The following is a 13,843-nucleotide window of genomic DNA, read 5'->3' on the forward strand; positions in this document are numbered from 1 at the left end:
TGCAGTCAGGAAGGCCAACCACACCTTGTCATGCATCCACAGATGCCTCTCAAGCAGGTCCAAGGAGGTGATCCTCCCCCTCTACGTGACACTGGTCAGGCCGCAGCTGGAGTACTGCGTCCAGTTCTGGGCGCTGCACTTCAAGAGGGATGTGGACAACATGGAGAGGGTCCAGAGGAAGGCCACTCGCATGATCAGGGGGCAGCAGGGCAGGCCCTATGAGGAGAGGCTACGGGACCTGAACCTGTTCAGCCTCCACAAGAGAAGGCTGAGAGGGGATCTAGTGGCCATTTACAAACTAGTTGGGGGGGATCAGCAGGCATTGGGAGAGTCCCTGTTCCCCCGAGCACTACCAGGAGTGACTAGGAATAACGGTCACAAGCTGGCAGAGGGTAGATTCAGGCTAGATATCAGGAGGCGCTACTTCACTGTCAGGGCGGCTAGGATCTGGAACCAACTTCCAAGAGAAGTGGTGCTGGCTCCTATCCTGGGGGTCTTTAAGAGGAGGCTAGATGCTAGATGAACACCTCGCCGGGGTCATTTGACCCCAGTACTCTTTCCTGCCATGGCAGGGGGTCGGACTTGATGATCTGCTCAGGTCCCTTCCGACCCTGCCAACTATGAATTTTAAAAGCACTCTGCAGCTGTGAACATTTCTTGTGTTACAGCTACAGTATGCTTTTGGGGGCCTCAGCACATGTAAAATGTAACATTTGTACACACCCTATGAGGAAAAGTGGAACATTTCAGAAAAAGACTGGAGGGAGGCCGCAATGAATTTCTTGCCACAAAGTAAGTACCACCAGCATAAGCTGGAGGTAGCTGCAGGGGAGAGGCAGCCCCCAGCCACATAGGGGGAGGAGAGGGTGTGCTTCCTCCCATTGTCTCTTTTTCTGGTACTGCCCATCAGAAGGTATGGACATCCAGGACAAACTGAGTTGTGAGAGTTTCCCTTGCCCTTTGCACAGCCCTGGGTCACCCCTTCAGAATCTATACATAAGCACCCACTTGATGGGGAGCCACCTTTTCCTTTGGAAGATGGGGCCAAGATCCAGACTCATAAATGACAGAAAATATAACTCAAGAACATGTGTGGAAGAAATACTGAACTGATAAAACTTAAGTAAAACAGAGCTTAAATCTAAGGCAAGGTGCCATTGACTGCTGCTGTTTTGCCCACTGTTTTCTTTCTGTGACTTTACACTCAGCTGAAAATATCTAACTCTTCAGCTGGAAAGCCAGATGTTATGTGGCAGTCTACCCCACGATTCCAAGCTGTGTAACATTCCAGATATAGTCAGGGATGTCCAAAAATGCAGCCAGTAATGTTAGCATTTATGTATACTGATTTGTTTTTAACGATAAAAAAGTGTTTTGTTCTTTATGGAACATGTTAAATCACTCTGTCTCTGTTTTATACAGAATTTTGGTATGGCGTATGAAGACTACAGGTTCCAACGTACAGTTTTCCATCTTGGTCTAAGTAAATATATTTAAAAAGGAAGGTGTCTGTTTAGCTCTGCAAACGTAGTTACTTCATAGATCAAACTCTGGACACTTTTGCATTAAGACTGCCAGACTACAAGAACACCCAATGACCCTATCTTGATGCAACATCACATAATGCAAGTGATGCAATATATTGCATCTGTTAATTCTGAAAGAGAATACCCATTTGTTTTAATTAGCCATCTACCCTAAGGGGTCACAGCAGATGCAAAATCTGAATTGTTCCAGAAAGAGAAATAAATTCATCACAGAAGGCAGAAAAGCATCTCTGCTCTTTGCAAGCTATAGATTTGAGTCTGCCTAAATAGAATTAAGGGAATTTGGCTTCTTTCACTCTGTTATTCAGCTGCCAGACCCAAAAGGCAAGAAAACAGTTGGGTTTGGTTAAATAAATATGAAGCTGTAGAAGGAGAGTAAGGGGTATGTCTTTGAAACTGTTTCCTATAGCCCATAATTGGGTCTCCAAGGAAATGTGAATTATGCTGGCAGCTCTGAGCACTAGCTAATGCTCTTTGAGAATAATTATCCTGATATTGGTGGGGGAGAGAGTGAGGGAAAAGGTGCAATGTCTGGACAGCAGGTAGAATTGAGATGTATATGTTAATCCTGGTACCTCTTTATGATGATCAATTTTGTGGGTAATGATAGATTAATTATCTGCATTGATTTATTAAGCAGACACTTGTTCTGAGCTTTTTGTGTTAAAACCTGCCATGGAATAAGATCTGGAGGATCTTGAAATGGAGCTGGGACTATAGTCACTTGATGCTTAGATTAGAAGCCGTATATCTGTGATCTCTACTCTCCTGATGAGGAGGTTACAGCCTTTACATTTAGAGGTGGATGTCACCAGTTATTTATGCCTCTGCCCCTTACAGATTGGATTACGACTATATGCTTTATTTACAGTGGAAAATGAAGGCCATGGAGAAACTTTAGCTCTTTTCTTATTGGTGCTTCTCTCGGGGAATGTATATATAGCCCTTGGGGTCAAGAAACTACACAAACTTCCATTTTATCCCAAGGCCAGTTCAGGATGTCAGCTTTCCTTCATAGACCTCATTAAGGTCAGGGTCCTGTGTACCACAGAAACCACCACTTCCCTTGTGCGTTAGCCAAGCTGCTGTGGTTCGGCTTCACTAGGTTTGTACATTTGGGGATCAGTTGTTCTCTGGAATTCCCTCCCTGTGTGGTCTGAAAGTGTCCAGGCTTCCTTTACCCACAGGTCACCTGCTGCAAGGCTGACATGTTTCCTGTGACAAGGTGGCATTTGGGCAGGTGTTGGGGTTCAGTTTAGGTGGCAGAATTTCATTGCTTGTCTGATTTTGATACCCCAAACGTGCAATTTGGAAACTGAAATTCAGTTGAACAGTGGGGCCCTGATTGCTTGTCTGTTCTCACCTGTGTGAGCATTCTGTGTATCCGCAGTTTGGTTTCCTTTGCTGACACAGATGGTGAAGCTGGGATGAATTAACTAGATCTGCAATACAGAGAAACAAAGTCCTGTTTGGCTGTGCATGGTGTAGGGCTGGTCTGTGCTGTGCCAAGATGGTGGTGGTGCATACTGCATGTAGCACATGGGTCCAATCTGTGACACTTGTGCTAGACCAGCCCCAAGCACTGGATCTGAGGCTAGTCTGGATCAGGCCATAGACCAGCCCCATGTGCTGGATCCAGTGCGCAGGGCCAGTTTGCAGTGCACTCCTCTCAGACTGGCCCCAAGTGCCATGCATGGGGCTAAGCCAAGGTTGGCACTTGCTGCATACCACTGTGGGGCTGGAGCTGCTGTGTGCACTTCAAGCAGCATATGCAGCTGGTACAGGGCATGTGCTGCAGGTGGTGCCCACACCAGCCCAGCCATGTGGGCTGGCTCCAGCAGGTGGGTCCAGTGTGTGGAACTGATTTGGCCCACAGGCTGGCCTCAAGATGCTCATTTTGCACACAGGGCTGGATAAGTTTGACACCCCTGCTCCACATCTATGCTGCACCATGTATTACTCCTTCTTGCACATTGGAACATATTTTTGGGAGTCACTTTAAAACACGGTAGTCCTCACTGGTCTTAAATACCTGCTGATAGGTTAGATATACTGATCATAGCTATGTGCATCTATGAGTAGGGTCCTATTTAAATCATGGCAAGATGGCTGTGATCAGCTCACAGCACACAGATGATTTTATGGTATTTTGCAGTGACCTTACCCCTTAGCATTGATTGGTGGAGAGGCCCTGCCCCTCAGTGCTGTTTGGCAGAGGTCCCAGGGGTGGGAGGAAGGATGAGGGATGCAGCTGCCATCTTGATTGTTGGCTGCCCTATTTGTGCTGCTCCGCCAGCCAGCTCCCCTCCTGGGAACAAGAACCACCAGCATTTTATTTTTATTAAGTTATTTTTGTTGTTGATTTTGTGGACAATCCCAGATTTTGCGGTTTCTGCAAAACCACAAATTAAGTTGGTCCCTTTCTATGAGTGTCTACTTTAAGTGTTAGCTTGCATGTGGCCTATTCCTCATGGGGAGACAAGTGGCAAGTCCAATTTTTGCATCTTTGTCCACTTTTTGAAGTCATAACTCTATCACTTCATAATAGTCTCCACACCAATGAGTAGTGATGTCATAAACAGAAGATTAATGACTACAACTGATAAGTAAACAACATGAGCTAATAAACTACTGGGAAAAGTATCACATATTTATGCAAATATTCTTACCTCCTTCCTGCCAAAGTAAATGGCATACAAAGATACGGCATCTTGACAGCTCTGACCCATAAATGAGCTTAATTTTCTATTTCTAATAATAGAAAATTTTGACAGCAACAACTGGATCTGATGTGGACATGATTTCATAGATTTTCATAGATTTCTTAGACATTAGGGCTGGAAGGGACCTTGGAAGATCATCAAGTCCAGCCCCCCTCCCAAAGGGCAAAATGTCAGCTGGGGTCATGGGATCCCAGCAAGATAAGCATCCAATTTTCTCTTGAAGGTGTTCAATGTAGGTGCTTGAACCACCTCTGATGGCAGGCTATTCCAGACCTTGGGGGCTCGGACAGTAAAGAAATTCTTCCTTATGTCCAGCCTGAAATGGTTTTGCAGGAGTTTATAACTGTTCGACCTCGTCATCCCTTGGGGCGCTCTGGTGAACAAACGTTCCCCCAGATACTGGTGGTCACCCCTGATAAACTGGCCATCAGATCACCCCTGAGCCTGTGCTTTTCTAGACTAAAGAGCCCCATAGCTCTCAAATGGTTGCACCAGAGCTGAATTTGGCTCTTGCTCTTTTGATATGCAGGTTCTGTTGTTTGAGTCCTATAATTCCATGTTGGATTGCTATTTAGCTGCAGTGATTGCATCATTCTTCATACGTATAAACAGTGAGTCTCTGGGGGCAATGCCGACTACCCTTTCCTTCACCATTAATGCTGTAATAATATATTTAAATGAGCTGTTTGTAAAGTACAGGTTCCTCAAACAAATGAACATTGTTGTTTTTAGGTAGCATTGAGCGATGAAGCCTGGATAGATTTGTAGGGAACAGTCAGCAAAGAGTGCCACAGGAGCAAAATTTTGAGACCCTAATTTAGCTAAAACTGAGAAAGCCCCATTAGCTTCCTTCTGGGCACGTATTGCAGTTACACATGCAGGTTTGAAAGAAGATTCAGGAAGAAATAAAGTGGGTGCTTCTTTTTATTGTGCTGCTGTGGGACATTTCAACTTCAGGAAAGATAGACCAAGAAAAGTTTACAAGGGCCTAAATGCAACTCGGCAGGTGAGCTCAAGAAGGAAGGCAAGAGAAGAATAAGTGTGATGTTTGGGTGCATGATGACACATCTCAACCCCGCTTCTTTGCGATGTTTCTTGACTGAAGAAGGGAAAGCTGTCCCAAGTGCTTAGTAGAAATGTCTAGTCACTTTCTTTCAACATTACTGATTCTGACAGCTAAAGCTGTTTCCAGGGATTACTCTGCTTCTGCTTCTTAACCTGTTTCCTGAGCTAAGTGACTTTGATTTGTGTAGCTTTGTGACTGACTTTATCCAAAGACAAGGTAAGCAAACATGAGAGATGTTTTAACAAAACTGCATTTTTAGTAACAATTTAAGCATAAGCATTGCAGAGAGGTTTGACATAGGCAGCTGTTACTTGAGAGAGAGCTTGCAAACCTCCATTCAGGCCATTTGTCTACTTTGCTTAACTTCATGGTGATTCTGTTTAGATCGCCATTCCATTAGAATTGTCAGGCATTTGCATGGTGGTTTTTTGGGGGTGTTTTTTTAAAATTTTTATAATACTGAAGAAATATCGCAAAAAGAAGCTTGATTAATTGAACTCAAGGTAATAGAAAGTCAGCTGTGATCCTCAAGTCTGCAGGGTTCAAACGATCTCTCTTTGAGCAAGATGCAAGTATGTCTGTCGTGGATCAAACAGAGTCTTAAACAAGCATCTAAAGAAGAGCCCATGATGGTCTGGGTGGGAGATGTTTACCCATTAGCTGTGGATGAATGTAGCAAAATTCCTCCCATATGATATTGTCATGTATCCAGAATTTTCAGAAATATTTCAGGCTTGAAGTCCATTGTTATATGACTCTCAATTATGCAGATGTTTCAAAGCCAACCTAAGACATTCTTGTAATTAGAGGTCACCTACATTTGAAAAAGATCCTAATATCAATCCCTAACATCTGATAACATATCCTGCCCTGACTGACATCCCTGCAACAATTCAGCTTTCAGTGTTCTGAAATGGGTATAAATTCAGGAACAAATTTTACCCAGGGTACTTAGTACATCACTTTTATATAGCCAGAGGTGTATATAAACAGAAACAGTCTCTGCGTCCCCAAATTGGCTTGTTCCAGACTTTGTAATGCCAGTCTCAAAAGGCATGAGGCTTCTGCACAGCCAGGAGACCCACAATACTTGTTTTTAGAGCAAAAGATGCTTTTTAAGATAACCAGGATAGAATATTTCTTTAAAACTTAATTAAGTAATTCGGTACTAATATAAGTGAGTAAATACTATTTACGAAATATATTTTGCACTTCCTGGATCTCCAGCAGATTAGCGCAAACTAAAATTCACATTAACCCACCTAAGGCCACAAGCACTCTATTAAACTCTGGTCACTTGATATTATTTGCATTATGTCTTTTTCATGCTGAATGCCATCACAGAATCCAGTAAAATTGCCCATTTCATACTACATAACAGGTATGTGCAAACTGCCCTGGACATAGCAATCCTTCAGCAATGTTTCTGCCAGCCAGCAAATAAGTATCCCACGGTATGTTATTTGTAATCCAGGTTGCTCACTATACAGCATGTGTGGTGGGAAGAATAGTTTTCAGAGTATACACACAGCATTTTCCTGTTTCAGAAAGTGCTAGTCACTGCCTTCTCAGTCTCTGTGAAGAACATTCACTAGCTGTAAACTATCATAATTTTTCCCTGTATTAGACATGCTTAGGCATATTTCTAATGATTTGGCTACAAGATTATGTGCATTAGGAACTGGTTTAAGGTCTCCAACGGCTAGATTCAATTCCCTTTAATGTCCATGGAAAGATCCTTGTTAACTAAAGGAAGAATTAGACCAGGCCCCATGTGACTGAAAAAGACTGTTTGCAAACTACATTTTCACTTTCTGACTTGTCCATTAATATTTATCTATTCAATCATGTTGCCATTGCTATAAAAGTGTGAAAGATGCTATATAAAAGAATGTCATGTAGATTTGAAAGCTAGTACTGAACCTAGGAATTCTCCACTCTGCAATTCACAGTTGTTTGTAACCTGTCCCAGTAAAAATGTTGTGTGGGCATTGCTAATGACTTTGCATCGTAGCACATTCAGCGTAGGTACTTGTGTGTACTTATTATTTATATGCATCTCTACAGCGCTGAGCTGTTAATAGTTTACATAAGACACAGTATTATAATTCTGGTGAGGAAGGAAAGGTTTCACCATGTCTGATATATCATGTTGACCCACCTAATACTTTAGGTATAAAGGCAATTAAGTAAATAGATAAGTACATGAATTAAGGTAGCATAATAAGCAGCAAAAAATCAAAGCATGGATTGTGCTATCATTCTAGATGTTACATTTTAAATATCAGTGGAATTGCAGTTGTATTTTCAGTATATATTATAACTTGCCACAGGAATGGTGTAACTGAACATGCAAGAAAAATTCCCCTGTATAAAAATCCTAATCGGTCATGCAATGTCATGTGTTAGTGAAGCGGTCAGTGATTCACCTGTGTAGATGTGCACAGAAAGCTGCAGCAGGCATATTTGTGACAACATTAATTGTGGACAGTACCAACTTGCATAGACTCGTGCATGGTGCATATTCTCTTGTGTGTGCTTGCAACATTTGAGGGAGAAGGAAAAATGGCTTTAAACCATTTTATCAACTCTCAGGCTGCCAGGGCCCAAGCAGGATTTCAGTGTAAATTAAAGCAACTTCTTTCTGTTATAGTTTATAGAGCCATAGCTTTTATCAGGAATAACTAGGGTTAAACACATCCCCAGTGACAAACCTAGAAGAGGAGCATGGGGTGCCAGCTACTGGCAAAGTCCTTTTCACTGGGATAGCTTGTAGCTGCTTGGCTACACCTGATATCCTAGAATACCTGCCCCATCTTTGCACACACTTTCTATGGTAGGGCCACTGGAATCATGCAGGCTTAACTAATTTCTCCCACTGGGTATCCAGGACCAGGATAGTCTTGTTGTCGGGCAGCTCTAAGAAAATATTAAATGGTACGCTTTTCAAATGTGTTGCTTTTGCTTCAAGAGTTGAGCTGGGGGAAAAGCCAGCTGTAGTAATTCTATAAAATCAGTTTTGTTGAGTTTGAAAAAAAAATAAAATTTAGGCAGTTTCTTAAAGTTTAGCAATTTAAAAACTAAATACAGATTGCTGCCAGATTCACCAGGATGTGTTTGCCAGTATGGAGAATTTGAGGAGGGTTTATCTACACAATGTCTGACGAATGATTGAAGCTGCAAAATGCTTTTATTTAAAAAGCATTGGGCCCTGCCTTAAGAAGTAAAGGCACTTTGGACCCTGTAGTTTCAGGGCCGTATGTGCTTAGGATTGTATTTGTAACCAGATGTTACAGGATTGGTATCTTCAACTGGATAATTTTCTAACCTTAGTCAATCATTGAAACAAATATATTTAATTACAAGAGTAATGGATAACTTAGTATTTGATTATGCTATAGGACATTCTCTTTCTAGACTAGTATTTTTAGTTAGGAAGACCACATATATGGCAGTGTCATTCTAGTATGAAATCATAATTGAGTTTGCTTCTAAAAGGTTTACTTAAAAGAAACTCAGCCCTGGAAAACATTGTCCACAGTTAACATAAACCAGTGGTCACGAACCAGTGGATCTCGATCCACCGGTAGATCTCAGAGCCTGTTGGAGTCTATCTGAGGCTGGGGTGGGGGGCTGAGTGCCCATGCTCATGCACATACGTGCCCCACCCCAGCAGGTCAGTCCGTGGAGGAAGGAAGGGCTGGGGGCTAGATTGAGGGCCTTGTGGTGAGGGACAGTGCATCAGAGGCAGGAGCAAGTTTTGAGTAGGGCTCTGGCTGGGTGGGACTTACCTGCTGGGGAGGTGCGCCCCCAAATATTTTTTTTCTCCTTCTGCCTCGATCTGCCCCCCTGCCCCTTTGCCTCCCCACAGACTTACCTGCTGGGTGGGGGGCATCAAATGCCAAAGGCGATCTTCTAAAAAGGTTGGAGACCACTGACATAAACTGATGGCTTGACAAGATATAGAAGATGATTATGAATAGTGCCAATGTTTTGTTCTTTCTGAAAATTCAAAGGCTGTGATTGAAAAGAGATTTGTTGGGTTAATGCACCATTTATTTTGGTAGAACTGGATTTAAGTCTACCTGAGTTTACTCTCTAACATGAATTGGGGGATTTTGACTTAGTCAGAAGTATCTATTTGCTGTTTCAAAAAGCATGATGCAAGTATGGCAAGATGCCAAGGATGAAAGGAACAAGGATTGTTACTGGTGGAGTGCATTTGCAGATCTTAGGAAAGCTTCTGCTTGAACTGTAGTCTTAGTCCAGGATTTATCACACTAATGTTTACTACATCATACTATTGAAGGAGGTTATCAAGACCAGGTTAGATTCTGTGGTCTGCTCCACTCTGTTTGAACAGCTACACCAGTGCATAGGGAAGAGTTGAGTTTCATCTCCCTTGGTGAGGATGCTTTCAGCTTGACGGAGTCCCCCGTACGCACAGAGTTGATGTAGTTGGCCGCTCGGTCCCTCCCTTCTTAGCACCCTAGCCTGCCAGATGCATCAGCCAGAAGGAATGGAAAGGGTCTGGCAAAACATGCTGAGCTCCAGCTATTCCCTGATACCCTTTTGGAAGAGCAGTTGCCAAACACTTAGGAGAGCCCAGAGAGTGAAACTTAGTAAAATCTTCTGAATAAAACCTGGGGGCACTATGTTTTACAGCTTTCCTTAGATACCGTGATTGCGTCTAGATGAGAGCTCACATGTATTTCTCTGGGGACAATAGCAGCGATATGTAGTTGTGCTGATGCTCCTTGTCCCCAAGGGACATCCATGCACGTGTGCTCTGGTGCATAGCAGGTTGTCCTAGGTGGGGTAGGGGAGGCTGGAGACTGTACATGGGCTGGCCCCAGCAGCCTTACCTGGAGTCCTAGTGGCCTCCCAGAGCTCCAGCAGCAGCGATCTGGATGTGTGGAGCCTGGCCAGCAACTAGAGCATGGTTCTGGCCAGCCAGGCTCTGGTTTTCAGTGGCACTCATTGCTCCCTCATGTGCCACCCCATTTTTTTTTCTGCACTAGGTTTTTTTGATACTGGGAGATCCATTGCACCATGCTGCAAATTAGCAGCATGATGAATGCCTGCATGTGTGGCATGTGCTATTTGCAGTGCTGCAAATGGGTCTGCAGCACCGCAAACTGAACATATGTGCTCATCTGGATATGTCCTATGGGTGTTTACCCAAGTGACCTTTTTCACACTATCAGGTCCCTGAAAGTACTCTATAACCATGATGTAACGTGTATGGCTGCAGAGTACTTTTAAAATGGCTGTGTGAAAAATTAACCCTGGTCAAATCAGTTAATAGATGAGGGTCCTCTAAAGCAGAGCACCTTAGGGAACTTGTGTTCCCCACAGGGTTAATTTTTCCCACTTTGCGGGGCTGAGCCAGTGCTCTTGTTACCAGCCAAGCCCTATCCCTGGGGCTGTCAGTGTTGGGGGGGGGGGGAAGGCGGGAGCAGCACAGAGCTATCAGCTGCTTTGTCTGGCCACAGCTGAAGGAAGGGTGGAATAGAGCCCCCTTGCTTCATGGCCCCCCTCCAGCTGGGGTACTGGGGAGGAGGTGGGCTGGGCTGGGCCTGCAGGGTGAGGCTCTGTTCCCCCCAGCCTCTAGCTCTGGCCTGGCAAATCAGCTGGCAGGCCCCTCTGTTTCCCTCTACCCTTTTCCCTCTTTCTCCCTCCCTCCTCTGGTGACAGTCCCACGAGCCCAGCCCCATGTATGGGAAAAATTACCCTTGCAGGGAGCACAAGTTCCCTAAGGTGCTGTGCTGCAGAGCTCCTTCATCAGTTATCCGATTTGACCAGGGTTAATTTTTCACGCTATTGGCCATTTTAAAAGTGCTCTGCAGCCGTGCACATGTATAACATCACGGCTGTAAAGCACTATCAGGGGCCTGATTGTGTGGATAATGTTAACTTGTGTAAGCACCCTATGATTTAAGGGAGATTGGTAGCATAACGGATTAGTTTCTTTCTCTTCTTACTTGTGGTTCGGGTTCAGTCAGTGGAATGATCTGTCAAGAACTCTTAACTTAATTTTGTTTCCGTGGGCAGTTTATTTTCCTTGTTTGGTATGATGTTGGTTTGCGTGTTGCATTCTGAAACTATTGCAAAGCACAATGCTTAATACATGTTTGTATATCATGCAAAGATACATTTGTATGTGCAATATAAACACATGCATATATATTGTTTGCACAATGGTTAGTCATGCAAGATGGATGCAGTTATTCTGAAATGACCACTATTATTTTATATTGCGCAGTAGCTGCATGTGCTTCTGTAACATGGATAAAGTATGTGGAAGAGATAATGGAGTCTCTACTCTGAGGTGCTCATGGTCAAAAACCACAATTTTATAGAATGCAGTGCATTTCCTAGATGTCATGTTCAGGGAGATTTTCTCAATTAGTTTAGAAGATTGTACTGAAGATGTAGGGCCTATAAGCTTGTGAGCGGCATGACTCTCCAACTTCTACAGTCTGAACTTTTCCTTATGGAACACCCCAAATTTTCATTTTCCCTGGAAGGAACAAGGGAGTAGCCCCTTGCATTACATGACAAGAAAAGGTCCTCTCTTTACTAGTCCTGGTCATTTCATAGTCTAGTCACATTAACATTGAGACACTCCTCACCCCTCCTAAAAACACTTCTAAGGGGGACTTAGAAGCTGTCCAGAAGAACAATGGCTAATAGCAGAATATACAGGTAGATCTGCAATTCTTTTTTGTCAGAGCTTCAGAGGTGCTCAGATACCACACTCATAAGTGCAGCAGAATTGCTGAAAAGGAAGCAAGAAACAGGAAGTTGCACAGATCTAATATGATTGTTTGGTGACCCACAGCCTGATGCTATCCTAGACAAACAATGTAATGTGTTTTGCTTGATGAATAATTCTGGTTCCTAGAACTAAGCTTTTTTGGTGTGGTATCAAAGCGCGGTGAGTGCTTAAGTGTGGCTTTTTTCATTTCCTGACTCATGCACATGTTCTGTTTATTTTTTCACTCAGGTATACTCTCTTGCCCTGTGTGCAAGCAGACATGTTTTGCAAAGGATGTAGCTGAAAATTACTTTCTGAAGGACTTTCCCACAGCAACTCCAGCTATGGCAAGGGTAAGTAGAGACTACTAAGCATGCTATTTCCAAAGGTCCTTAGAACTGACAGGAGTATAGACTCAAGGTTTACATTATTAACATTAACTGTTTGCATCATTTTATGTATAACTTTAATTTCAGTGCAGCTGTTCATTACTCCTAGAGACTGAACATACCATCTCTGTAGCATTTAGCTCATCTTGTGTAGAGAGTGAAGCCTGATTCTGTGCGACTGACATCACTGGAACTTTTGACATGGACTTTAGTAGGACAGGATTGGGCCCACACAGTGAAAAATGCATCAAACAAGATACTGAAACTTTCACCCAGGCAATTCTCGGTATCCTCTGATCCTTTATTAATTCAAAATAAATAGTGATGGACAGCTAACTGGCTGGGCATTATGGTCAAGGAGAACTCAGGTTTCTCTCTGGGTATGTCTACACTGCTTTTGCAGTGCTTTTAGAGAGGGGTGCTCCCGAGCTTGGCCTGCCTTTCTACTCCCACTCAAACCCACCAAACCCAGAAATACAGTAGTGAAACTGTGCTGAGGGTGTCCCATGTGGTCACTTTCAAGCCTGCTGGAGACTGAGATCTCAAGAAAGTATGTGCAGTGTCACTCCCAGTGCGGCATCACTGCTGCATTTATAGGTTTCACGTGTGCTGGTGGGAGCAGGTGGGAGAGGCTGGGGCCCCATCCATCCCTGACAGTGTTGCGGGAGTAGTGTAGACAGCCTCTGTGTCCTTTCAGGGTGGAAGTGGATTGCTAATCCCATGCCTGATACCAAGTGTCAAAGCATGTTCTGTCCCTGCATAGCTCAGTCAGATATGGCACTGCAGGAACCTTTCCTCATCTACGTTGTAAATAGCAATTCAAAGTCCAGTCAGACTTTTGTGTCTCAAACAGTGCCATGTCTGAAATCTCATTTATTAACAGAAAGGCCAGGAAGACCTTTCCCTTGGCTTCTTAGGTGGGTATTATATTCCATTTAAGTTTGTTGGTCTTAGCTGAGTCTGTTTGCTGTATATCTTGGCCCTTCACCTTCAGGCACTCTCTACCTTGATTCCTCCTCTGGAGCTGGGGCCTCTGTGAACTCCCTTCAGCATAAATCTGTCCACAGTATGGTACTCCTGGAGCTATCTAGGTCTAGGCCTGTGGGGTCAGGCCAAGTCTCAGGATCTCAATATTGCGCAGTTAGACAGGAGGGTGTGACACAATTGCACATATACAAACACACAAATCAATTAGGTGCATACACATGCACACTACCAGCTCAGGCACATACACATCCAAACCAGCCTAGGCACATGCATGCCTATCACCAATTCAAGCACATACACTATACACCCCAGAAGTTAGACACAGATCACTAATTTGTATATCATGCACACAATGCCATTATATATACACA

At 43.7% G+C, this 13,843-nt stretch overlaps 1 protein-coding gene across 2 annotated transcripts in view; it reads left to right on the forward strand.

The window, feature by feature from the left end:
- Positions 1-13,843, forward strand: part of TRIM66 (tripartite motif containing 66) — a 102,265-nt gene that overhangs the window by 9,524 nt on the left and 78,898 nt on the right. For both annotated transcript variants that reach the window (XM_019519610.1, XM_019519611.1), the window contains exon 2: positions 12,346-12,449. In XM_019519610.1, coding sequence (XP_019375155.1) covers positions 12,346-12,449 — 104 coding nt within the window. The remainder of the gene's footprint in view (positions 1-12,345; positions 12,450-13,843) is intronic.

This window comes from Gavialis gangeticus, unplaced genomic scaffold, assembly GCF_001723915.1.
Source record: "Gavialis gangeticus isolate Ggan-Ray unplaced genomic scaffold, GavGan_comp1, whole genome shotgun sequence".
NCBI classification, from domain to species: Eukaryota; Metazoa; Chordata; order Crocodylia; family Gavialidae; genus Gavialis; species Gavialis gangeticus.